Here is a 27,639-nt window from a genome sequence, read left to right on the forward strand (position 1 = left end):
CGTGGCAGGGTGAGAGTATATATTTACCCTCTCCTCTAAACGTGGCAGGGTGAGAGTATATATTTAACTGCTGCTCTAAACGTGGCAGGGTGAGAGTATATATTTACCCTCTCCTCTTTGGGCAGCGGTGGTATCCTCTAAACGTGGCAGGGTGAGAGTATATATTTACCCTCTCCTCTTTGGGCAGCGGTGGTATCCTCTAAACGTGGCAGGGTGAGAGTATATATTTACCCTCTCCTCTTTGGGCAGCGGTGGTATCCTCTAAACGTGGTAGGGTGAGGGTATATATTTACCCTCTCCTCTAAACGTGGCAGGGTGAGAGTATACATTTACCCTCTCCTCTAAACGTGGTAGGGTGAGAGTATATATTTACCCTCTCCTCTAAACATGGCAGGGTGAGAGTATATATTTACCCTCTCCTCTAAACGTGGTAGGGTGAGAGTATATATTTACCCTCTCCTCTAAACGTGGCAGGGTGAGAGTATATATTTACCCTCTCCTCTAAACGTGACAGGGTCAGAGTAGATATTTATCTGCTCCTCTAAACGTGGCAGGGTGAGAGTATATATTTACCCTCTCCTCTAAACGTGACAGGGTGAGAGTATATATTTATCTGCTCCTCTAAACGTGGCAGGGTGAGAGTATATATTTACCCTCTCCTCTAAACGTGGCAGGGTGAGAGTATATATTTAACTGCTGCTCTAAACGTGGTAGGGTGAGAGTATATATTTACCCTCTCCTCTTTGGGCAGCGGTGGTATCCTCTAAACGTGGTAGGGTGAGAGTATATATTTACCCTCTCCTCTAAATGTGGTAGGGTGAGAGTATATTTTTACCCTCTCCTCTTTGGGCAGCGGTGGTATCCTCTAAACGTGGTAGGGTGAGAGTATATATTTACCCTCTCCTCTAAACGTGGTAGGGTGAGAGTATATATTTACCCTCTCCTCTTTGGGCAGCGGTGGTATCCTCTAAACGTGGCAGGTTGAGAGTATATATTTACCCTCTCCTCTTTGGACAGTGGTGGTATCCTCTAAACGTGGCAGGGTGAGAGTATATATTTACCCTCTCCTCTTTGGGCAGCGGTGGTATCCTCTAAACGTGGCAGGGTGAGAGTATATATTTACCCTCTCCTCTTTGGGCAGCGGTGGTATCCTGTAAACGTGGTAGGGTGAGGGTATATATTTACCCTCTCCTCTAAACGTGGCAGGGTGAGAGTATATATTTACCCTCTCCTCTAAACGTGGTAGGGTGAGAGTATATATTTACCCTCTCCTCTAAACGTGACAGGGTGAGAGTATATATTTATCTGCTCCTCTAAACGTGGCAGGGTGAGAGTATATATTTACCCTCTCCTCTAAACGTGGCAGGGTGAGAGTATATATTTAACTGCTGCTCTAAACGTGGTAGGGTGAGAGTATATATTTACCATCTCCTCTTTGGGCAGCGGTGGTATCCTCTAAACGTGGTAGGGTGAGAGTATATATTTACCCTCTCCTCTAAATGTGGTAGGGTGAGAGTATATTTTTACCCTCTCCTCTTTGGGCAGCGGTGGTATCCTCTAAACGTGGTAGGGTGAGAGTATATATTTACCCTCTCCTCTAAACGTGGTAGGGTGAGAGTATATATTTACCCTCTCCTCTTTGGGCAGCGGTGGTATCCTCTAAACGTGGCAGGTTGAGAGTATATATTTACCCTCTCCTCTTTGGGCAGTGGTGGTATCCTCTAGACGTGGCAGGGTGAGAGTATATATTTACCCTCTCCTCTTTGGGCAGCGGTGGTATCCTCTAAACGTGGCAGGGTGAGAGTATATATTTACCCTCTCCTCTTTGGGCAGCGGTGGTATCCTCTAAACGTGGTAGGGTGAGGGTATATATTTACCCTCTCCTCTAAACGTGGCAGGGTGAGAGTATATATTTACCCTCTCCTCTAAACGTGGTAGGGTGAGAGTATATATTTACCCTCTCCTCTAAACGTGGCAGGGTGAGAGTATATATTTACCCTCTCCTCTAAATGTGGCAGGGTGAGAGTATATATTTACCCTCTCCTCTAAACGTGGCAGGGTGAGAGTATATATTTACCGGCTCCTCTAAACGTGGCAGAGTGAGAGTATATATTTACCCTCTCCTCTTTGGGCAGTGGTGGTATCCTCTAAACGTGGCAGGGTGAGAGTATATATTTACCCTCTCCTCTTTGGGCAGCGATGGTATCCTCTAAACGTGGTAGGGTGAGAGTATATATTCATCTGCTCCTCTAAACGTGGCAGGGTGAGAGTATATATTTACCCTCTCCTCTTTGGGCAGCGGTGGTATCCTCTAAACTTGAGTATATATTTACCCTCTCCTCTAAACGTGGCAGGGTGAGAGTATATATTTACCCTCTCCTCTTTGGGCAGCGGTGGTATCCTCTAAACGTGGCAGGGTGAGAGTATATATTTACCCTCTCCTCTTTGGGCAGCGGTGGTATCCTCTAAACGTGGCAGGGTCGGTGTGGCAGTGTCAGGTAGAGTGGTGGTCTCTTTACAGAGGAGAAAAGAATAACAAGAAGATTTCTTAATTGTATAATATTTTGAAAGGTCCGATGGAAAACTGACATAAGGAATCGTTTTAAGATGTCAAACCATGGATCACTTAGCCATTTAGCCACTAAAGTTCAAGACCTTTAGGTAGCAACATTTCTTAAATAAAAATGTTTTCTTACCAAAATATTGAATTTGGCCTTTACTACTATAGCCTATAGAAACGCATCGCAAAACATATTCAACAATGGCAAAACAGACAGTACAAACATAAATTATGTTTTGAAGTCTGTCCTATATCTAGGAGACTTAAGAAAAAAATATATATATGTATACAGTGCCAGTCAAAAGTGTGGACACACCTACTCATTCCAGGGTTTTTGTTTATTTTTACTATTTTCTACATTGTACAATAATAGTGAAGACATCAAACCTATGAAATAACATATATGGAATCATGTAGTAACTAAAAAAAAAAAGAGACATAAAAATATATTTTATATTTGAGATTCTTCAAAATAACCACCCTTTGCCTTGATGACAGCATTGCACACCCTTGGAGTTCTCTCAACCAGCTTCATGAGGTAGAAATACAGACTCTAATATTTTACCACAATATATTGGGTGGTGGTATAATATTAGAGTCTATTGGGTGGTGGTATAGTATTAGAGTCTATTGGGTGGTGGTATAATATAAGAGTCTATTGGGTGGTGGTATAGTATAAGAGTCTATTGGGTGGTGGTATAGTATTAGAGTCTATTGGGTGGTGGTATAGTATAAGAGTCTATTGGGTGGTGGTATAGTATTAGAGTCTATTGGGTGGTGGTATAGTATTAGAGTCTATTGGGTGGTGGTATAGTATTAGTATTTTGTGTGGTGGTATAGTATTATAGTTTACTGGGTGGTGGTATAGTATTAGAGTCTATTGGGTGGTGTAATAGTATTAGAGTCTATTGGGTGGTGGTATAATATTAGTCTAGTGGGTGGTGGTATAATATTAGAGTCTATTGGGTGGTGGTATAGTATTAGTTTATTGGGTGGTGGTATAGTATTAGAGTCTACTGGGTGGTGGTATAGTATTAGAGTCTATTTGGTGGTGGTATAATATTAGAGTCTATTGGGTGGCTGTATAGTATTAGAGTCTACTGGGTGGTGGTATAGTATTAGAGTCTACTGGGTGGTGGTATAGTATTAGTCTATTGGGTGGTTGTATAGTATTAGAGTCTATTGGGTGGTGGTATAGTATTAGAGTCTACTGGGTGGTGGTATAGTATTAGAGTCTACTGGGTGGTGGTATAGTATTAGTCTAGTGGGTGGTGGTATAGCATTAGAGTCTATTTGGTGGTGGTATAGGATTAGAGTCTACTGGGTGGTGGTATAGTATTAGTCTAGTGGGTGGTGGTATAGTATTAGTCTATTGAGTGGTGGTATAATATTAGAGTCTATTGGTTGGTGGTATAGTATTAGAGTCTACTGGGTGGTGGTATAGTATTAGTCTTTTTGGTGGTGGTATAGTATTAGAGTCTACTGGGTGGTGGTATAGTATTAGTCTATTAGGTGGTGGTATAGTACTGGTCTATTGGGTGGTGGTATAGTATTAGTCTATTGGGTGGTGGTATAATATTAGAGTCTATTGAGTGGTGGTGTAATATTAGAGTCTATTGGGTGGTGGTATAGTATTAGTCTATTGGGTGGTGGTATAGTATTAGAGTCTATTGGGTGGTGGTATAATATAAGAGTCTATTGGGTGGTGGTATAGTATAAGAGTCTATTGGGTGGTGGTATAGTATTAGAGTCTATTGGGTGGTGGTATAGTATAAGAGTCTATTGGGTGGTGGTATAGTATTAGAGTCTATTGGGTGGTGGTATAGTATTAGAGTCTATTGGGTGGTGGTATAGTATTAGTATTTTGTGTGGTGGTATAGTATTATAGTTTACTGGGTGGTGGTATAGTATTAGAGTCTATTGGGTGGTGTAATAGTATTAGAGTCTATTGGGTGGTGGTATAATATTAGTCTAGTGGGTGGTGGTATAATATTAGTTTATTGGGTGGTGGTATAGTATTAGAGTCTACTGGGTGGTGGTATAGTATTAGAGTCTATTTGGTGGTGGTATAATATTAGAGTCTATTGGGTGGCTGTATAGTATTAGAGTCTACTGGGTGGTGGTATAGTATTAGAGTCTACTGGGTGGTGGTATAGTATTAGAGTCTACTGGGTGGTGGTATAGTATTAGTCTAGTGGGTGGTGGTATAGCATTAGAGTCTATTTGGTGGTGGTATAGGATTAGAGTCTACTGGGTGGTGGTATAGTATTAGTCTAGTGGGTGGTGGTATAGTATTAGAGTCTATTGGGTGGTGGTATAGTATTAGTCTATTGGGTGGTGGTATAGTATTCGTCTATTGGGTGGTGGTATAGTATTGGAGTCTATTGGGTGGTGTTTTAGTATTAGTCTATTGTGTGGTGGTATAGTATTAGTCTATTAGGTGGTGGTATAGTACTGGTCTATTGGGTGGTGGTATAGTATTAGTCTATTGGGTGGTGGTATAATATTAGAGTCTATTGGGTGGTGGTGTAATATTAGAGTCTATTGGGTGGTGGTATAGTATGAGTCTATTGGGTGGTGATATAGTATTAGAGTCTATTAGGTGGTGGTATAATATTAGAGTCTACTGGGTGGTGGTATAGTATTAGTCTATTGGGTGGTAGTATAGTATTAGTCTATTGAGTGGTGGTATAATATTAGAGTCTATTGGTTGGTGGTATAGTATTAGAGTCTACTGGGTGGTGGTATAGTATTAGTCTATTTGGTGGTGGTATAGTATTAGAGTCTACTGGGTGGTGGTATAGTATTAGTCTAGTGGGTGGTGGTATAGTAGTAGAGTCTATTGGGTGGTGGTATGGTATTGGTCTAGTGGGTGGTGGTATAGTATTAGAGTCTACTGGGTGGTGGTATAGTATTAGAGTCTAGTGGGTGGTGGTATAGTATTAGAGTCTATTGGGTGGTGGTATAGTTTTAGAGTCTAGTTTGTGGTGGTATAGTATTAGAGTCTATTGGGTGGTGGTATAGTATTAGTCTATTGGGTTGTGGTATAGTACTAGCATCTATTGGGTGGTGGTATAGTATTAGAGTCTATTGGGTGGTGGTATAGTATTAGAGTATACTGGGTGGTGGTATAGTATTAGTGTATATTGGGTTGTGGTATAGTATTAGAGTCTATTGGGTGGTGGAATAATATTAGAGTCTATTGGGTGGTGGTATAATATTAGAGTCTACTGGGTGGTGGTATAGTATTAGTCTATTGGGTGGTAGTATAGTATTAGTCTATTGAGTGGTGGTATAATATTAGAGTCTATTGGTTGGTGGTATAGTATTAGAGTCTACTGGGTGGTGGTATAGTATTAGTCTATTTGGTGGTGGTATAGTATTAGAGTCTACTGGGTGGTGGTATAGTATTAGTCTAGTGGGTGGTGGTATAGTATTAGAGTCTATTGGGTGGTGGTATGGTATTGGTCTAGTGGGTGGTGGTATAGTATTAGAGTCTACTGGGTGGTGGTATAGTATTAGAGTCTAGTGGGTGGTGGTATAGTATTAGAGTCTATTGGGTGGTGGTATAGTATTAGAGTCTATTGGGTGGTGGTATAGTATAAGAGTCTATTGGGTGGTGGTATAGTATTAGAGTCTATTGGGTGGTGGTATAGTATTAGAGTCTATTGGGTGGTGGTATAGTATTAGTATTTTGTGTGGTGGTATAGTATTATAGTTTACTGGGTGGTGGTATAGTATTAGAGTCTATTGGGTGGTGTAATAGTATTAGAGTCTATTGGGTGGTGGTATAATATTAGTGTAGTGGGTGGTGGTATAATATTAGAGTCTATTGGGTGGTGGTATAGTATTAGTTTATTGGGTGGTGGTATAGTATTAGAGTCTACTGGGTGGTGGTATAGTATTAGAGTCTATTTGGTGGTGGTATAATATTAGAGTCTATTGGGTGGCTGTATAGTATTAGAGTCTACTGGGTGGTGGTATAGTATTAGAGTCTACTGGGTGGTGTTATAGTATTAGTCTATTGGGTGGTGGTATAGTATTAGAGTCTATTGGGTGGTGGTATAGTATTAGAGTCTACTGGGTGGTGGTATAGTATTAGAGTCTACTGGGTGGTGGTATAGTATTAGTCTAGTGGGTGGTGGTATAGGATTAGAGTCTACTGGGTGGTGGTATAGTATTAGTCTAGTGGGTGGTGGTATAGTATTAGAGTCTATTGGGTGGTGGTATAGTATTAGTCTATTGGGTGGTGGTATAGTATTAGTCTATTGGGTGGTGGTATAGTATTGGAGTCTATTGGGTGGTGTTTTAGTATTAGTCTATTGTGTGGTGGTATAGTATTAGTCTATTAGGTGGTGGTATAGTACTGGTCTATTGGGTGGTGGTATAGTATTAGTCTATTGGGTGGTGGTATAATATTAGAGTCTATTGGGTGGTGGTGTAATATTAGAGTCTATTGGGTGGTGGTATAGTATTAGTCTATTGGGTGGTGATATAGTATTAGAGTCTATTGGGTGGTGGTATAATATTAGAGTCTATTGGGTGGTGGTATAATATTAGAGTCTACTGGGTGGTGGTATAGTATTAGTCTATTGGGTGGTAGTATAGTATTAGTCTATTGAGTGGTGGTATAATATTAGAGTCTATTGGTTGGTGGTATAGTATTAGTCTATTGGGTGGTGGTATAGTATTAGTCTATTGGGTGGTGGTATAGTATTAGTCTATTGGGTGGTGGTGTAGTATTGGAGTCTATTGGGTGGTGTTTTAGTATTAGTCTATTGTGTGGTGGTATAGTATTAGTCTATTAGGTGGTGGTATAGTACTGGTCTATTGTGTGGTGGTATAGTATTAGTCTATTGGGTGGTGGTATAATATTAGAGTCTATTGGGTGGTGGTGTAATATTTGAGTCTATTGGGTGGTGGTATAGTATTAGTCTATTGGGTGGTGATATAGTATTAGAGTCTATTGGGTGGTGGTATAATATTAGAGTCTATTGGGTGGTGGTATAATATTAGAGTCTACTGGGTGGTGGTATAGTATTAGTCTATTGGGTGGTAGTATAGTATTAGTCTATTGAGTGGTGGTATAATATTAGAGTCTATTGGTTGGTGGTATAGTATTAGAGTCTACTGGGTGGTGGTATAGTATTAGTCTATTTGGTGGTGGTATAGTATTAGAGTCTACAGGGTGGTGGTATAGTATTAGTCTAGTGGGTGGTGGTATAGTATTAGAGTCTATTGGGTGGTGGTATGGTATTGGTCTAGTGGGTGGTGGTATAGTATTAGAGTCTACTGGGTGGTGGTATAGTATTAGAGTCTAGTGGGTGGTGGTATAGTATTAGAGCCTATTGGGTGGTGGTATAGTATTAGAGTCTAGTTTGTGGTGGTATAGTATTAGAGTCTATTGGGTGGTGGTATAGTATTAGAGTATACTGGGTGGTGGTATAGTATTAGCGTATATTGGGTTGTGGTATAGTATTAGAGTCTACTGGGTGGTGGTAAAATATAAGAGTCTATTAGGTGGTGGTATAGTATTAGTCTAGTGGGTGGTGGTATAGTATTAGAGTCTATTGGGTGGTGGTATAGTATTAGAGTCTATTGGGTGGTGGTATAGTATTAGAGTCTAGTGGGTGGAGGTATAGTATTAGAGTCTATTGGATGGTGGTATAGTATTAGTCTATTGGGTGGTGGTATAGTGCTAGAGTCTATTGGGTGGTGGTATAGTATTAGAGTCTATTGGGTTGTGGAATAGTATTAGAGTCTATTGGGTGGCGGTATAGTATTAGAGTCTATTGGGTGGTGGTATAGTATTAGAGTCTATTGGTTGGTGGTATAGTATTAGAGTCTATTGGGTATGGTGTTATAGTATTAAAGTCTACTGGGTGGTGGTATAGTATTAGTCTATTGGGTGGTGGTATAGTTTTATTCTAATGGGTGATGGTATAGTATTAGAGTCTATTGGATGGTGGTATAGTATTAGAGTCTACTGGGTGGTGGTATAGTATTAGTCTAGTGGGTGGTGGTATAGCATTAGAGTCTATTTGGTGGTGGTATAGGATTAGAGTCTACTGGGTGGTGGTATAGTATTAGTCTTTTTGGTGGTGGTATAGTATTAGAGTCTACTGGGTGGTGGTATAGTATTAGTCTATTAGGTGGTGGTATAGTACTGGTCTATTGGGTGGTGGTATAGTATTAGTCTATTGGGTGGTGGTATAATATTAGAGTCTATTGAGTGGTGGTGTAATATTAGAGTCTATTGGGTGGTGGTATAGTATTAGTCTATTGGGTGGTGGTATAGTATTAGAGTCTATTGGGTGGTGGTATAATATAAGAGTCTATTGGGTGGTGGTATAGTATAAGAGTCTATTGGGTGGTGGTATAGTATTAGAGTCTATTGGGTGGTAGTATAAGAGTCTATTGGGTGGTGGTATAGTATTAGAGTCTATTGGGTGGTGGTATAGTATTAGAGTCTATTAGGTGGTGGTATAGTATTAGTATTTTGTGTGGTGGTATAGTATTATAGTTTACTGGGTGGTGGTATAGTATTAGAGTCTATTGGGTGGTGTAATAGTATTAGAGTCTATTGGGTGGTGGTATAATATTAGTCTAGTGGGTGGTGGTATAATATTAGAGTCTATTGGGTGGTGGTATAGTATTAGTTTATTGGGTGGTGGTATAGTATTAGAGTCTATTTGGTGGTGGTATAATATTAGAGTCTATTGGGTGGCTGTATAGTATTAGAGTCTACTGGGTGGTGGTATAGTATTAGAGTCTACTGGGTGGTGGTATAGTATTAGTCTATTGGGTGGTTGTATAGTATTAGAGTCTATTGGGTGGTGGTATAGTATTAGAGTCTACTGGGTGGTGGTATAGTATTAGAGTCTACTGGGTGGTGGTATAGTATTAGTCTAGTGGGTGGTGGTATAGCATTAGAGTCTATTTGGTGGTGGTATAGGATTAGAGTCTACTGGGTGGTGGTATAGTATTAGTCTAGTGGGTGGTGGTATAGTATTAGAGTCTATTGGGTGGTGGTATAGTATTAGTCTATTGTGTGGTGGTATAGTATTAGTCTATTAGGTGGTGGTATAGGATTAGAGTCTACTGGGTGGTGGTATAGTATTAGTCTAGTGGGTGGTGGTATAGTATTGGAGTCTATTGGGTGGTGTTTTAGTATTAGTCTATTGTGTGGTGGTATAGTATTAGTCTATTAGGTGGTGGTATAGTACTGGTCTATTGGGTGGTGGTATAGTATTAGTCTATTGGGTGGTGGTATAATATTAGAGTCTATTGGGTGGTGGTGTAATATTAGAGTATATTGGGTGGTGGTATAGTATGAGTCTATTGGGTGGTGATATAGTATTAGAGTCTATTAGGTGGTGGTATAATATTAGAGTCTACTGGGTGGTGGTATAGTATTAGTCTTTTTGGTGGTGGTATAGTATTAGAGTCTACTGGGTGGTGGTATAGTATTAGTCTATTAGGTGGTGGTATAGTACTGGTCTATTGGGTGGTGGTATAGTATTAGTCTATTGGGTGGTGGTATAATATTAGAGTCTATTGAGTGGTGGTGTAATATTAGAGTCTATTGGGTGGTGGTATAGTATTAGTCTATTGGGTGGTGGTATAGTATTAGAGTCTATTGGGTGGTGGTATAATATAAGAGTCTATTGGGTGGTGGTATAGTATAAGAGTCTATTGGGTGGTGGTATAGTATTAGAGTCTATTGGGTGGTGGTATAGTATAAGAGTCTATTGGGTGGTGGTATAGTATTAGAGTCTATTGGGTGGTGGTATAGTATTAGAGTCTATTGGGTGGTGGTATAGTATTAGTATTTTGTGTGGTGGTATAGTATTATAGTTTACTGGGTGGTGGTATAGTATTAGAGTCTATTGGGTGGTGTAATAGTATTAGAGTCTATTGGGTGGTGGTATAATATTAGTCTAGTGGGTGGTGGTATAATATTAGAGTCTATTGGGTGGTGGTATAGTATTAGTTTATTGGGTGGTGGTATAGTATTAGAGTCTATTTGGTGGTGGTATAATATTAGAGTCTATTGGGTGGCTGTATAGTATTAGAGTCTACTGGGTGGTGGTATAGTATTAGAGTCTACTGGGTGGTGGTATAGTATTAGTCTATTGGGTGGTTGTATAGTATTAGATTCTATTGGGTGGTGGTATAGTATTAGAGTCTACTGGGTGGTGGTATAGTATTAGAGTCTACTGGGTGGTGGTATAGTATTAGTCTAGTGGGTGGTGGTATAGCATTAGAGTCTATTTGGTGGTGGTATAGGATTAGAGTCTACTGGGTGGTGGTATAGTATTAGTCTAGTGGGTGGTGGTATAGTATTAGAGTCTATTGGGTGGTGGTATAGTATTAGTCTATTGTGTGGTGGTATAGTATTAGTCTATTAGGTGGTGGTATAGGATTAGAGTCTACTGGGTGGTGGTATAGTATTAGTCTAGTGGGTGGTGGTATAGTATTGGAGTCTATTGGGTGGTGTTTTAGTATTAGTCTATTGTGTGGTGGTATAGTATTAGTCTATTAGGTGGTGGTATAGTACTGGTCTATTGGGTGGTGGTATAGTATTAGTCTATTGGGTGGTGGTATAATATTAGAGTCTATTGGGTGGTGGTGTAATATTAGAGTATATTGGGTGGTGGTATAGTATGAGTCTATTGGGTGGTGATATAGTATTAGAGTCTATTAGGTGGTGGTATAATATTAGAGTCTACTGGGTGGTGGTATAGTATTAGTCTTTTTGGTGGTGGTATAGTATTAGAGTCTACTGGGTGGTGGTATAGTATTAGTCTATTAGGTGGTGGTATAGTACTGGTCTATTGGGTGGTGGTATAGTATTAGTCTATTGGGTGGTGGTATAATATTAGAGTCTATTGAGTGGTGGTGTAATATTAGAGTCTATTGGGTGGTGGTATAGTATTAGTCTATTGGGTGGTGGTATAGTATTAGAGTCTATTGGGTGGTGGTATAATATAAGAGTCTATTGGGTGGTGGTATAGTATAAGAGTCTATTGGGTGGTGGTATAGTATTAGAGTCTATTGGGTGGTGGTATAGTATAAGAGTCTATTGGGTGGTGGTATAGTATTAGAGTCTATTGGGTGGTGGTATAGTATTAGAGTCTATTGGGTGGTGGTATAGTATTAGTATTTTGTGTGGTGGTATAGTATTATAGTTTACTGGGTGGTGGTATAGTATTAGAGTCTATTGGGTGGTGTAATAGTATTAGAGTCTATTGGGTGGTGGTATAATATTAGTCTAGTGGGTGGTGGTATAATATTAGAGTCTATTGGGTGGTGGTATAGTATTAGTTTATTGGGTGGTGGTATAGTATTAGAGTCTATTTGGTGGTGGTATAATATTAGAGTCTATTGGGTGGCTGTATAGTATTAGAGTCTACTGGGTGGTGGTATAGTATTAGAGTCTACTGGGTGGTGGTATAGTATTAGTCTATTGGGTGGTTGTATAGTATTAGAGTCTATTGGGTGGTGGTATAGTATTAGAGTCTACTGGGTGGTGGTATAGTATTAGAGTCTACTGGGTGGTGGTATAGTATTAGTCTAGTGGGTGGTGGTATAGCATTAGAGTCTATTTGGTGGTGGTATAGGATTAGAGTCTACTGGGTGGTGGTATAGTATTAGTCTAGTGGGTGGTGGTATAGTATTAGAGTCTATTGGGTGGTGGTATAGTATTAGTCTATTGGGTGGTGGTATAGTATTTGTCTATTGGGTGGTGGTATAGTATTGGAGTCTATTGGGTGGTGTTTTAGTATTAGTCTATTGTGTGGTGGTATAGTATTAGTCTATTAGGTGGTGGTATAGTACTGGTCTATTGGGTGGTGGTATAGTATTAGTCTATTGGGTGGTGGTATAATATTAGAGTCTATTGGGTGGTGGTGTAATATTAGAGTCTATTGGGTGGTGGTATAGTATGAGTCTATTGGGTGGTGATATAGTATTAGAGTCTATTAGGTGGTGGTATAATATTAGAGTCTACTGGGTGGTGGTATAGTATTAGTCTATTGGGTGGTAGTATAGTGTTAGTCTATTGAGTGGTGGTATAATATTAGAGTCTATTGGTTGGTGGTATAGTATTAGAGTCTACTGGGTGGTGGTATAGTATTAGTCTATTTGGTGGTGGTATAGTAGTAGAGTCTATTGGGTGGTGGTATGGTATTGGTCTAGTGGGTGGTGGTATAGTATTAGAGTCTAGTGGGTGGTGGTATAGTATTAGAGTCTAGTGGGTGGTGGTATAGTATTAGAGTCTATTGGGTGGTGGTATAGTATTAGAGTCTAGTTTGTGGTGGTATAGTATTTGAGTCTATTGGGTGGTGGTATAGTATTAGTCTATTGGGTTGTGGTATAGTACTAGCATCTATTGGGTGGTGGTATAGTATTAGAGTCTATTGGGTGGTGGTATAGTATTAGAGTATACTGGGTGGTGGTATAGTATTAGTGTATATTGGGTTGTGGTATAGTATTAGAGTCTATTGGGTGGTGGTATAATATTAGAGTCTATTGGGTGGTGGTATAATATTAGAGTCTACTGGGTGGTGGTATAGTATTAGTCTATTGGGTGGTAGTATAGCATTAGTCTATTGAGTGGTGGTATAATATTAGAGTCTATTGGTTGGTGGTATAGTATTAGAGTCTACTGGGTGGTGGTATAGTATTAGTCTATTTGGTGGTGGTATAGTATTAGAGTCTACTGGGTGGTGGTATAGTATTAGTCTAGTGGGTGGTGGTATAGTATTAGAGTCTATTGGGTGGTGGTATGGTATTGGTCTAGTGGGTGGTGGTATAGTATTAGAGTCTACTGGGTGGTGGTATAGTATTAGAGTCTAGTGGGTGGTGGTATAGTATTAGAGTCTATTGGGTGGTGGTATAGTATTAGAGTCTATTGGGTGGTGGTATAGTATAAGAGTCTATTGGGTGGTGGTATAGTATTAGAGTCTATTGGGTGGTGGTATAGTATTAGAGTCTATTGGGTGGTGGTATAGTATTAGTATTTTGTGTGGTGGTATAGTATTATAGTTTACTGGGTGGTGGTATAGTATTAGAGTCTATTGGGTGGTGTAATAGTATTAGAGTCTATTGGGTGGTGGTATAATATTAGTCTAGTGGGTGGTGGTATAATATTAGAGTCTATTGGGTGGTGGTATAGTATTAGTTTATTGGGTGGTGGTATAGTATTAGAGTCTACTGGGTGGTGGTATAGTATTAGAGTATATTTGGTGGTGGTATAATATTAGAGTCTATTGGGTGGCTGTATAGTATTAGAGTCTACTGGGTGGTGGTATAGTATTAGAGTCTACTGGGTGGTGTTATAGTATTAGTCTATTGGGTGGTGGTATAGTATTAGAGTCTATTGGGTGGTGGTATAGTATTAGAGTCTACTGGGTGGTGGTATAGTATTAGAGTCTACTGGGTGGTGGTATAGTATTAGTCTAGTGGGTGGTGGTATAGCATTAGAGTCTATTTGGTGGTGGTATAGGATTAGAGTCTACTGGGTGGTGGTATAGTATTTGTCTAGTGGGTGGTGGTATAGTATTAGAGTCTATTGGGTGGTGGTATAGTATTAGTCTATTGGGTGGTGGTATAGTATTAGTCTATTGGGTGGTGGTATAGTATTGGAGTCTATTGGGTGGTGTTTTAGTATTAGTCTATTGTGTGGTGGTATAGTATTAGTCTATTAGGTGGTGGTATAGTACTGGTCTATTGGGTGGTGGTATAGTATTAGTCTATTGGGTGGTGGTATAATATTAGAGTCTATTGGGTGGTGGTGTAATATTAGAGTCTATTGGGTGGTGGTATAGTATTAGTCTATTGGGTGGTGATATAGTATTAGAGTCTATTGGGTGGTGGTATAATATTAGAGTCTATTGGGTGGTGGTATAATATTAGAGTCTACTGGGTGGTGGTATAGTATTAGTCTATTGGGTGGTAGTATAGTATTAGTCTATTGAGTGGTGGTATAATATTAGAGTCTATTGGTTGGTGGTATAGTATTAGAGTCTACTGGGTGGTGGTATAGTATTAGTCTATTTGGTGGTGGTATAGTATTAGAGTCTACAGGGTGGTGGTATAGTATTAGTCTAGTGGGTGGTGATATAGTATTAGAGTCTATTGGGTGGTGGTATAGTATTAGAGTCTAGTGGGTGGTGGTATAGTATTAGAGCCTATTGGGTGGTGGTATAGTATTAGAGTCTAGTTTGTGGTGGTATAGTATTAGAGTCTATTGGGTGGTGGTATAGTATTAGTCTATTGGGTTGTGGTATAGTACTAGCATCTATTGGGTGGTGGTATAGTATTAGAGTCTATTGGGTGGTGGGATAGTATTAGAGTATACTGGGTGGTGGTATAGTATTAGCGTATATTGGGTTGTGGTATAGTATTAGAGTCTACTGGGTGGTGGTAAAATATAAGAGTCTATTAGGTGGTGGTATAGTATTAGTCTAGTGGGTGGTGGTATAGTATTAGAGTCTATTGGGTGGTGGTATAGTATTAGAGTCTATTGGGTGGTGGTATAGTATTAGAGTCTAGTGGGTGGAGGTATAGTATTAGAGTCTATTGGATGGTGGTATAGTATTAGTCTATTGGGTGGTGGTATAGTGCTAGAGTCTATTGGGTGGTGGTATAGTATTAGAGTCTATTGGGTTGTGGAATAGTATTAGAGTCTATTGGGTGGCGGTATAGTATTAGAGTCTATTGGGTGGTGGTATAGTATTAGAGTCTATTGGTTGGTGGTATAGTATTAGAGTCTATTGGGTATGGTGTTATAGTATTAGAGTCTATTGGGTGGTGGTATAGTATTAGAGTCTATTGGTTGGTGGTATAGTATTAGAGTCTATTGGATGGTGGTATAGTATTAGAGTCTATTGGGTGGTGGTATAGTATTAGAGTCTATTGGGTGGTGGTATAATATAAGAGTCTATTGGGTGGTGGTATAGTATTAGAGTCTAGTGGGTGGTGGTATAATATTAGAGTCTATTGGGTGATGGTATAGTATTAGAGTCTACTGGGTGGTGGTATAGTATTAGTCTATTGGGTGGTGGTATAATATTAGAGTATATTGGTTGGTGGTATAGTATTAGAGTCTACTGGGTGGTGCTATAGTATTAGTCTATTTGGTGGTGGTATAGTATTAGAGTCTACTGGGTGGTGGTATAGTATTAGTCTAGTGGGTGGTGGTATAGTATTAGAGTCTATTGGGTGGTGGTATAGTATTAGAGTCTATTGGGTGGTGGTATAGTATTAGAGTCTATTGGGTGATGGTGTAATATTAGAGTCTATTGGGTGGTGATATAGTATTTGTCTATTGGGTGGTGGTATAGTATTAGAGTCTATTGGGTGGTGGTATAATATTAGAGTCTATTGGGTGGTGGTATAATATTGGAGTCTATTGGATGGTGGTGTAATATTAGAGTCTATTGGGTGGTGGTATAGTATTAGTCTATTGGGTGGTGGTATAGTATTAGAGTCTATTGGGTGGTGGTATAATATTAGAGTCTATTGGGTGGTGGTATAATATTAGAGTCTACTGGGTGGTGGTATAGTATTAGTCTATTGGGTGGTGGTATAGTATTAGTCTATTGAGTGGTGGTATAATATTAGAGTCTATTGGTTGGTGGTATAGTATTAGAGTATACTGGGTGGTGGTATAGTATTAGTCTATTTGGTGGTGGTATAGTATTAGAGTCTACTGGGTGGTGGTATAGTATTAGTCTACTGGGTGGTGGTATAGTATTAGTCTAGTGGGTGGTGGTATAGTATTAGAGTCTATTGGGTGGTGGTATGGTATTAGTCTAGTGGGTGGTGGTATAGTATTAGAGTCTACTGGGTGGTGGTATAGTATTAGAGTATAGTGGGTGGTGGTATAGTATTAGAGTCTATTGGGTGGTGGTATAGTATTAGAGTCTAGTTGGTGGTGGTATAGTATTAGAGTCTATTGGGTGGTGGTATAGTATTAGTCTATTGGGTTGTGGTATAGTACTAGCATCTATTGGGTGGTGGTATAGTATTATAGTCTATTGGGTGGTGGTATAGTATTAGAGTATACTGGGTGGTGGTATAGTATTAGCGTATATTGGGTTGTGGTATAGTATTAGAGTCTACTGGGTGGTGGTCAAATATAAGAGTCTATTGGGTGGTGGCATAGTATTAGTCTAGTGGGTGGTGGTATAGTATTAGAGTCTATTGGGTGGTGGTATAGTATTAGAGTCTATTGGGTGGTGGTATAGTATTAGAGTCTAGTGGGTGGAGGTATAGTATTAGAGTCTATTGGGTGGTGGTATAGTATTAGAGTCTAGTGGGTGGAGGTATAGTATTAGAGTCTATTGGGTGGTGGTATAGTATTAGAGTCTAGTGGGTGGAGGTATAGTATTAGAGTCTATTGGGTGGTGGTATAGTATTAGAGTCTAGTGGGTGGAGGTATAGTATTAGAGTCTATTGGGTGGTGGTATAGTATTAGAGTCTAGTTGGTGATGGTATAGTATTAGAGTCTATTGGATGGTGGTATAGTATTAGTCTATTGGGTGGTGGTATAGTGCTAGAGTCTATTGGGTGGTGGTATAGTATTAGAGTCTATTGGATTGTGGAATAGTATTAGAGTCTGTTGGGTGGCGGTATAGTATTAGAGTCTATTGGGTGGTGGTATAGTATTAGAGTCTATTGGTTGGTGGTATAGTATTAGAGTCTATTGGGTGTTGGTATAGTATTAGAGTCTACTGGGTGGTGGTATAGTATTAGTCTATTGGGTGTTGGTATAGTTTTATTATATTGGGTGATGGTATAGTATTAGAGTCTATTGGATGGTGGTATAGTATTTGAGTCTATTGGGTGGTGGTATAGTATTAGAGTCTATTGGGTGGTGGTATAATATAAGAGTCTATTGGGTGGTGGTATAGTATAAGAGTCTATTGGGTGGTGGTATAGTATTAGAGTCTATTGGGTGGTGGTATAGTATAAGAGTCTATTGGGTGGTGATATAGTATTAGAGTCTATTGGGTGGTGGTATAGTATTAGAGTCTATTGGGTGGTGGTATAGTATTAGAGTATACTGGGTGGTGGTATAGTATTAGCGTATATTGGGTTGTGGTATAGTATTAGAGTCTACTGGGTGGTGGTCAAATATAAGAGTCTATTGGGTGGTGGTATAATATAAGAGTCTATTGGGTGGTGGTATAGTATAAGAGTCTATTGGGTGGTGGTATAGTATTAGAGTCTATTGGGTGGTGGTATAGTATAAGAGTCTATTGGGTGGTGATATAGTATTAGAGTCTATTGGGTGGTGGTATAGTATTATAGTCTATTGGGTGGTGGTATAGTATTAGAGTATACTGGGTGGTGGTATAGTATTAGCGTATATTGGGTTGTGGTATAGTATTAGAGTCTACTGGGTGGTGGTCAAATATAAGAGTCTATTGGGTGGTGGCATAGTATTAGTCTAGTGGGTGGTGGTATAGTATTAGAGTCTATTGGGTGGTGGTATAGTATTAGAGTCTATTGGGTGGTGGTATAGTATTAGAGTCTAGTGGGTGGAGGTATAGTATTAGAGTCTATTGGGTGGTGGTATAGTATTAGAGTCTAGTGGGTGGAGGTATAGTATTAGAGTCTATTGGGTGGTGGTATAGTATTAGAGTCTAGTTGGTGATGGTATAGTATTAGAGTCTATTGGATGGTGGTATAGTATTAGTCTATTGGGTGGTGGTATAGTGCTAGAGTCTATTGGGTGGTGGTATAGTATTAGAGTCTAGTGGGTGGAGGTATAGTATTAGAGTCTATTGGGTGGTGGTATAGTATTAGAGTCTAGTGGGTGGAGGTATAGTATTAGAGTATACTGGGTGGTGGTATAGTATTAGTCTATTTGGTGGTGGTATAGTATTAGAGTCTACTGGGTGGTGGTATAGTATTAGTCTACTGGGTGGTGGTATAGTATTAGTCTAGTGGGTGGTGGTATAGTATTAGAGTCTATTGGGTGGTGGTATGGTATTAGTCTAGTGGGTGGTGGTATAGTATTAGAGTCTACTGGGTGGTGGTATAGTATTAGAGTATAGTGGGTGGTGGTATAGTATTAGAGTCTATTGGGTGGTGGTATAGTATTAGAGTCTAGTTGGTGGTGGTATAGTATTAGAGTCTATTGGGTGGTGGTATAGTATTAGTCTATTGGGTTGTGGTATAGTACTAGCATCTATTGGGTGGTGGTATAGTATTATAGTCTATTGGGTGGTGGTATAGTATTAGAGTATACTGGGTGGTGGTATAGTATTAGCGTATATTGGGTTGTGGTATAGTATTAGAGTCTACTGGGTGGTGGTCAAATATAAGAGTCTATTGGGTGGTGGCATAGTATTAGTCTAGTGGGTGGTGGTATAGTATTAGAGTCTATTGGGTGGTGGTATAGTATTAGAGTCTATTGGGTGGTGGTATAGTATTAGAGTCTAGTGGGTGGAGGTATAGTATTAGAGTCTATTGGGTGGTGGTATAGTATTAGAGTCTAGTGGGTGGAGGTATAGTATTAGAGTCTATTGGGTGGTGGTATAGTATTAGAGTCTAGTGGGTGGAGGTATAGTATTAGAGTCTATTGGGTGGTGGTATAGTATTAGAGTCTAGTGGGTGGAGGTATAGTATTAGAGTCTATTGGGTGGTGGTATAGTATTAGAGTCTAGTTGGTGATGGTATAGTATTAGAGTCTATTGGATGGTGGTATAGTATTAGTCTATTGGGTGGTGGTATAGTGCTAGAGTCTATTGGGTGGTGGTATAGTATTAGAGTCTATTGGATTGTGGAATAGTATTAGAGTCTGTTGGGTGGCGGTATAGTATTAGAGTCTATTGGGTGGTGGTATAGTATTAGAGTCTATTGGTTGGTGGTATAGTATTAGAGTCTATTGGGTGTTGGTATAGTATTAGAGTCTACTGGGTGGTGGTATAGTATTAGTCTATTGGGTGTTGGTATAGTTTTATTATATTGGGTGATGGTATAGTATTAGAGTCTATTGGATGGTGGTATAGTATTTGAGTCTATTGGGTGGTGGTATAGTATTAGAGTCTATTGGGTGGTGGTATAATATAAGAGTCTATTGGGTGGTGGTATAGTATAAGAGTCTATTGGGTGGTGGTATAGTATTAGAGTCTATTGGGTGGTGGTATAGTATAAGAGTCTATTGGGTGGTGATATAGTATTAGAGTCTATTGGGTGGTGGTATAGTATTAGAGTCTATTGGGTGGTGGTATAGTATTAGAGTATACTGGGTGGTGGTATAGTATTAGCGTATATTGGGTTGTGGTATAGTATTAGAGTCTACTGGGTGGTGGTCAAATATAAGAGTCTATTGGGTGGTGGTATAATATAAGAGTCTATTGGGTGGTGGTATAGTATAAGAGTCTATTGGGTGGTGGTATAGTATTAGAGTCTATTGGGTGGTGGTATAGTATAAGAGTCTATTGGGTGGTGATATAGTATTAGAGTCTATTGGGTGGTGGTATAGTATTATAGTCTATTGGGTGGTGGTATAGTATTAGAGTATACTGGGTGGTGGTATAGTATTAGCGTATATTGGGTTGTGGTATAGTATTAGAGTCTACTGGGTGGTGGTCAAATATAAGAGTCTATTGGGTGGTGGCATAGTATTAGTCTAGTGGGTGGTGGTATAGTATTAGAGTCTATTGGGTGGTGGTATAGTATTAGAGTCTATTGGGTGGTGGTATAGTATTAGAGTCTAGTGGGTGGAGGTATAGTATTAGAGTCTATTGGGTGGTGGTATAGTATTAGAGTCTAGTGGGTGGAGGTATAGTATTAGAGTCTATTGGGTGGTGGTATAGTATTAGAGTCTAGTTGGTGATGGTATAGTATTAGAGTCTATTGGATGGTGGTATAGTATTAGTCTATTGGGTGGTGGTATAGTGCTAGAGTCTATTGGGTGGTGGTATAGTATTAGAGTCTAGTGGGTGGAGGTATAGTATTAGAGTCTATTGGGTGGTGGTATAGTATTAGAGTCTAGTGGGTGGAGGTATAGTATTAGAGTCTATTGGGTGGTGGTATAGTATTAGAGTCTAGTTGGTGATGGTATAGTATTAGAGTCTATTGGATGGTGGTATAGTATTAGTCTATTGGGTGGTGGTATAGTGCTAGAGTCTATTGGGTGGTGGTATAGTATTAGAGTCTATTGGATTGTGGAATAGTATTAGAGTCTGTTGGGTGGCGGTATAGTATTAGAGTCTATTGGGTGGTGGTATAGTATTAGAGTCTATTGGTTGGTGGTATAGTATTAGAGTCTATTGGGTGTTGGTATAGTATTAGAGTCTACTGGGTGGTGGTATAGTATTAGTCTATTGGGTGTTGGTATAGTTTTATTATATTGGGTGATGGTATAGTATTAGAGTCTATTGGATGGTGGTATAGTATTTGAGTCTATTGGGTGGTGGTATAGTATTAGAGTCTATTGGGTGGTGGTATAATATAAGAGTCTATTGGGTGGTGGTATAGTATAAGAGTCTATTGGGTGGTGGTATAGTATTAGAGTCTATTGGGTGGTGGTATAGTATAAGAGTCTATTGGGTGGTGATATAGTATTAGAGTCTATTGGGTGGTGGTATAGTATTAGAGTCTATTGGGTGGTGGTATAGTATTAGAGTCTATTGGGTGGTGGTATAGCATAAGAGTCTATTGGGTGGTGGTATAGTATTAGAGTCTATTGGGTGGTTGTATAGTATTAGAGTCTATTGGGTGGTGGTATAGTATTAGTCTTTTGTGTGGTGGTATAGTATTATAGTTTACTGGGTGGTGGTATAGTATTAGAGTCTATTGGGTGGTGTAATAGTATTAGAGTCTATTGGGTGGTGGTATAATATTAGTCTAGTGGGTGGTGGTATATTATTAGAGTCTATTGGGTGGTGGTATAGTATTAGTTTATTGGGTGGTGGTATAGTATTAGAGTCTACTGGGTGGTGGTATAGTATTAGAGTCTATTTGGTGGTGGTATAATATTAGAGTCTATTGGGTGGCTGTATAGTATTAGAGTCTACTGGGTGGTGGTATAGTATTAGAGTCTACTGGGTGGTGGTATAGTATTAGTCTATTGGGTGGTTGTATAGTATTAGAGTCTATTGGGTGGTGGTATAGTATTAGAGTCTACTGGGTGGTGGTATAGTATTAGAGTCTACTGGGTGGTGGTATAGTATTAGTCTAGTGGGTGGTGGTATAGCATTAGAGTCTATTTGGTGGTGGTATAGGATTAGAGTCTACTGGGTGGTGGTATAGTATTAGTCTAGTGGGTGGTGGTATAGTATTAGAGTCTATTGGGTGGTGGTATAGTATTAGTCTAATGGGTGGTGGTATAGTATTAGTCTATTGGGTGGTGGTATAGTATTGGAGTCTATTGGGTGGTGTTTTAGTATTAGTCTATTGTGTGGTGGTATAGTATTAGTCTATTAGGTGGTGGTATAGTACTGGTCTATTGGGTGGTGGTATAGTATTAGTCTATTGGGTGGTGGTATAATATTAGAGTCTATTGGGTGGTGGTGTAATATTAGAGTCTATTGGGTGGTGGTATAGTATTAGTCTATTGGGTGGTGATATAGTATTAGAGTCTATTGGGTGGTGGTATAATATTAGAGTCTACTGGGTGGTGGTATAGTATTAGTCTATTGGGTGGTAGTATAGTATTAGTCTATTCAGTGGTGGTATAATATTAGAGTCTATTGGTTGGTGGTATAGTATTAGAGTCTACTGGGTGGTGGTATAGTATTAGAGTCTATTGGTTGGTGGTATAGTATTAGAGTCTACTGGGTGGTGGTATAGTATTAGTCTATTTGGTGGTGGTATAGTATTAGAGTCTACTGGGTGGTGGTATAGTATTAGAGTCTACTGGGTGGTGGTATAGTATTAGTCTAGTGGGTGGTGGTATAGTATTAGAGTCTATTGGGTGGTGGTATGGTATTGGTCTAGTGGGTGGTGGTATAGTATTAGAGTCTACTGGTTGGTGGTATAGTATTAGAGTCTAGTGGGTGGTGGTATAGTATTAGAGTCTATTGGGTGGTGGTATAGTATTAGAGTCTAGTTTGTGGTGGTATAGTATTAGAGTCTATTGGGTGGTGGTATAGTATTAGTCTATTGGGTTGTGGTATAGTACTAGCATCTATTGGGTGGTGGTATAGTATTAGAGTCTATTGGGTGGTGGTATAGTATTAGAGTATACTGGGTGGTGGTATAGTATTAGTGTATATTGGGTTGTGGTATAGTATTAGAGTCTACTGGGTGGTGGTAAAATATAAGAGTCTATTAGGTGGTGGTATAGTATTAGTCTAGTGGGTGGTGGTATAGTATTAGAGTCTATTGGGTGGTGGTATAGTATTAGAGTCTATTGGGTGGTGGTATAGTATTAGAGTCTAGTTGGTGATGGTATAGTATTAGAGTCTATTGGATGGTGGTATAGTATTAGTCTATTGGGTGGTGGTATAGTGCTAGAGTCTATTGGGTGGTGGTATAGTATTAGAGTCTATTGGGTTGTGGAATAGTATTAGAGTCTATTGGGTGGCGGTATAGTATTAGAGTCTATTGGGTGGTGGTATAGTATTAGAGTCTATTGGGTGGTGGTATAGTATTAGAGTCTATTGGGTATGGTGTTATAGTATTACAGTCTACTGGGTGGTGGTATAGTATTAGTCTATTGGGTGGTGGTATAGTTTTATTCTAATGGGTGATGGTATAGTATTAGAGTCTATTGGATGGTGGTATAGTATTAGAGTCTATTGGGTGGTGGTATAGTATTAGAGTCTAGTGGGTGGAGGTATAGTATTAGAGTCTATTGGATGGTGGTATAGTATTAGTCTATTGGGTGGTGGTATAGTGCTAGAGTCTATTGGGTGGTGGTATAGTATTAGAGTCTATTGGGTTGTGGAATAGTATTAGAGTCTATTGGGTGGCGGTATAGTATTAGAGTCTATTGGGTGGTGGTATAGTATTAGAGTCTATTGGTTGGTGGTATAGTATTAGAGTCTATTGGGTATGGTGTTATAGTATTAGTCTACTGGGTGGTGGTATAGTATTAGTCTATTGGGTGGTGGTATAGTTTTATTCTAATGGGCGATGGTATAGTATTAGAGTCTATTGGATGGTGGTATAGTATTAGAGTCTATTGGGTGGTGGTATAGTATTAGAGTCTATTGGGTGGTGGTATAATATAAGAGTCTATTGGGTGGTGGTATAGTATTAGAGTCTAGTGGGTGGTGGTATAATATTAGAGTCTATTGGGTGGTGGTATAGTATTAGAGTCTACTGGGTGGTGGTATAGTATTAGTCTATTGGGTGGTGGTATAATATTAGAGTATATTGGTTGGTGGTATAGTATTAGAGTCTACTGGGTGGTGCTATAGTATTAGTCTATTTGGTGGTGGTATAGTATTAGAGTCTACTGGGTGGTGGTATAGTATTAGTCTAGTGGGTGGTGGTATAGTATTAGAGTCTATTGGGTGGTGGTATAGTATTAGAGTCTATTGGGTGGTGGTATAGTATTAGAGTCTATTGGGTGATGGTGTAATATTAGAGTCTATTGGGTGGTGATATAGTATTTGTCTATTGGGTGGTGGTATAGTATTAGAGTCTATTGGGTGGTGGTATAATATTAGAGTCTATTGGGTGGTGGTATAATATTAGAGTCTATTGGGTGGTGGTGTAATATTAGAGTCTATTGGGTGGTGGTATAGTATTAGTCTATTGGGTGGTGATATAGTATTAGTCTATTGGGTGGTGGTATAGTATTAGAGTCTATTGGGTGGTGGTATAATATTAGAGTCTATTGGGTGGTGGTATAATATTAGAGTCTACTGGGTGGTGGTATAGTATTAGTCTATTGGGTGGTGGTATAGTATTAGTCTATTGGGTGGTGGTATAATATTAGAGTCTATTGGGTGGTGGTATGGTATTGGTCTAGTGGGTGGTGGTATAGTATTAGAGTCTACTGGGTGGTGGTATAGTATTAGAGTCTAGTGGGTGGTGGTATAGTATTAGAGTCTATTGGGTGGTGGTATAGTATTAGAGTCTAGTTGGTGGTGGTATAGTATTAGAGTCTATTGGGTGGTGGTATAGTATTAGTCTATTGGGTTGTGGTATAGTACTAGCATCTATTGGGTGGTGGTATAGTATTAGAGTCTATTGGGTGGTGGTATAGTATTAGAGTCTACTGGGTGGTGGTCAAATATAAGAGTCTATTGGGTGGTGGTATAGTATTAGTCTAGTGGGTGGTGGTATAGTATTAGAGTCTATTGGGTAGTGGTATAGTATTAGAGTCTAGTGGGTGGAGGTATAGTATTAGAGTCTATTGGGTGGTGGTATAGTATTAGTCTATTGGGTGGTGGTATAGTGCTAGAGTCTATTGGGTGGTGGTATAGTATTAGAGTCTATTGGGTTGTGGAATAGTATTAGAGTCTATTGGGTGGCGGTATAGTATTAGAGTCTATTGGGTGGTGGTATAGTATTAGAGTCTATTGGTTGGTGGTATAGTATTAGAGTCTATTGGGTATGGTGGTATAGTATTACAGTCTACTGGGTGGTGGTATAGTATTAGTCTATTGGGTGGTGGTATAGTTTTATTCTAATGGGTGATATTATAGTATTAGAGTCTATTGGATGGTGGTATAGTATTAGAGTCTATTGGGTGGTGGTATAGTATTAGAGTCTATTGGGTGGTGGTATAATATAAGAGTCTATTGGGTGGTGGTATAGTATAAGAGTCTATTGGGTGGTGGTATAGTATTAGAGTCTAGTGGGTGGTGGTATAATATTAGAGTCTATTGGGTGGTGGTATAGTATTAGAGTCTACTGGGTGGTGGTATAGTATTAGTCTATTGGGTGGTGGTATAATATTAGAGTCTATTGGGTGGTGGTATAGTATTAGAGTCTACTGGGTGGTGCTATAGTATTAGTCTATTTGGTGGTGGTATAGTATTAGAGTCTACTGGGTGGTGGTATAGTATTAGTCTAGTGGGTGGTATTATAGTATTAGATTCTATTGGGTGGTGGTATAGTATTAGAGTCTATTGGGTGGTGGTATAGTATTAGAGTCTATTGGGTGATGGTATAGTATTAGAGTCTAGTGGGTGGTGGTATAATATTAGAGTCTATAGGGTGGTGGTATAGTATTAGAGTCTATTGGGTGGTGGTATAGTATTAGTCTTTTGTGTGGTGGTAGAGTATTAGAGTCTACTGGGTGGTGGTATAGTATTAGAGTCTATTGGGTGGTGTAATAGTATTAGAGTCTATTGGGTGGTGGTATAGTATTAGAGTCTATTGTGTGGTGGTATAATATTAGAGTCTATTGGGTGGTGGTATAATATTAGTCTATTGGGTGGTGGTATAGTTTTATTCTATTGGGTGATGGTATAGTATTAGAGTATATTGGATGGTGGTATAGTATTAGAGTCTATTGGTTGGTGGTATAGTATTAGTCTATTGGGTGGTGTTGTAATATTAGAGTCTATTGGGTGGTGGTATAGTATTAGTCTATTGGGTGGTGATATAGTATTAGTCTATTGGGTGGTGGTATAGTATTAGAGTCTATTGGGTGGTGGTATAATATTAGAGTCTATTGGGTGGTGGTATCATATTAGAGTCTACTGGGTGGTGGTATAGTATTAGTCTAATGAGTGGTGGTATAGTATTAGTCTATTGGGTGGTGGTATAATATTAGAGTCTATTGGTTGGTGGTATAGTATTACAGTCTACTGGGTGGTGGTATAGTATTAGTCTATTTGATGGTGGTATAGTATTAGAGTCTACTGGGTGGTGGTATAGTATTAGTCTAGTGGGTGGTGGTATAGTATTAGAGTCTATTGGGTGGTGGTATGGTATTGGTCTAGTGGGTGGTGGTATAGTATTAGAGTCTACTGGGTGGTGGTATAGTATTAGAGTCTAGTGGGTGGTGGTATAGTATTAGAGTCTATTGGGTGGTGGTATAGTATTAGAGTCTAGTTGGTGGTGGTATAGTATTAGTCTATTGGGTGGTGGTATAGTATTAGTCTATTGGGTTGTGGTATAGTACTAGCATCTATTGGGTGGTGGTATAGTATTAGAGTATACTGGGTGGTGGTATAGTATTAGCGTATATTGGGTTGTGGTATAGTATTAGAGTCTACTGGGTGGTGGTATAATATTAGAGTCTATTGGGTGGTGGTATAGTATTAGTCTAGTGGGTGGTGGTATAGTATTAGAGTCTATTGGGTGGTGGTATAGTATTAGAGCCTACTGGGTGGTGGTATAGTATTAGTCTATTGGGTGGTGGTATAGTTTTATTCTATTGGGTGATGGTATAGTATTAGAGTCTATTGGATGGTGGTATAGTATTAAAGTCTATTGGGTGGTGGTATAGTATAAGAGTCTATTGGGTGGTGGTATAGTATTAGAGTATATTGGGTGGTGGTATAATATAAGAGTCTATTGGGTGGTGGTATAATATAAGAGTCTATTGGGTGGTGGTATAGTATTAGAGTCTAGTGGGTGGTGGTATAATATTAGAGTCTATTGGGTGGTGGTATAGTATTAGAGTCTACTGGGTGGTGTATAGTATTAGAGTCTAGTGGGTGGTGGTATAGTATTAGAGTCTATTGGGTGGTGGTATAGTATTAGAGTCTAGTTGGTGGTGGTATAGTATTAGAGTCTATTGGGTGGTGGTATAGTATTAGTCTATTGGGTTGTGGTATAGTACTAGCATCTATTGGGTGGTGGTATAGTATTAGAGTCTATTGGGTGGTGGTATAGTATTAGAATATACTGGGTGGTGGTATAGTATTAGCGTATATTGGGTTGTGGTATAGTATTAGAGTCTACTGGGTGGTGGTATAATATTAGAGTCTATTGGGTGGTGGTATAGTATTAGTCTAGTGGGTGGTGGTATAGTTTTATTCTATTGGGTGATGGTATAATATTAGAGTCTATTGGTTGGTGGTATAGTATTACAGTCTACTGGGTGGTGGTATAGTATTAGTCTATTTGATGGTGGTATAGTATTAGAGTCTACTGGGTGGTGGTATAGTATTAGTCTAGTGGGTGGTGGTATAGTATTAGAGTCT

The 27,639-nt window shown here is 39.3% G+C and overlaps 1 protein-coding gene across 1 annotated transcript in view; it reads right to left on the bottom strand.

The window, feature by feature from the left end:
• LOC110504940 (neuropilin-2-like) overlaps window positions 1–27,639 on the bottom strand; it is a gene marked incomplete at its 5' end in the record, with an annotated part of 288,221 nt that overhangs the window by 106,898 nt on the left and 153,684 nt on the right. The window contains one exon of the mRNA XM_036965260.1: window positions 2,436–2,513. Coding sequence (XP_036821155.1) covers window positions 2,436–2,513 — 78 coding nt within the window. The remainder of the gene's footprint in view (window positions 1–2,435; window positions 2,514–27,639) is intronic.

The sequence above is a fragment of the Oncorhynchus mykiss genome, chromosome 3, assembly GCF_013265735.2.
Source record: "Oncorhynchus mykiss isolate Arlee chromosome 3, USDA_OmykA_1.1, whole genome shotgun sequence".
Taxonomy (NCBI): domain Eukaryota; kingdom Metazoa; phylum Chordata; class Actinopteri; order Salmoniformes; family Salmonidae; genus Oncorhynchus; species Oncorhynchus mykiss.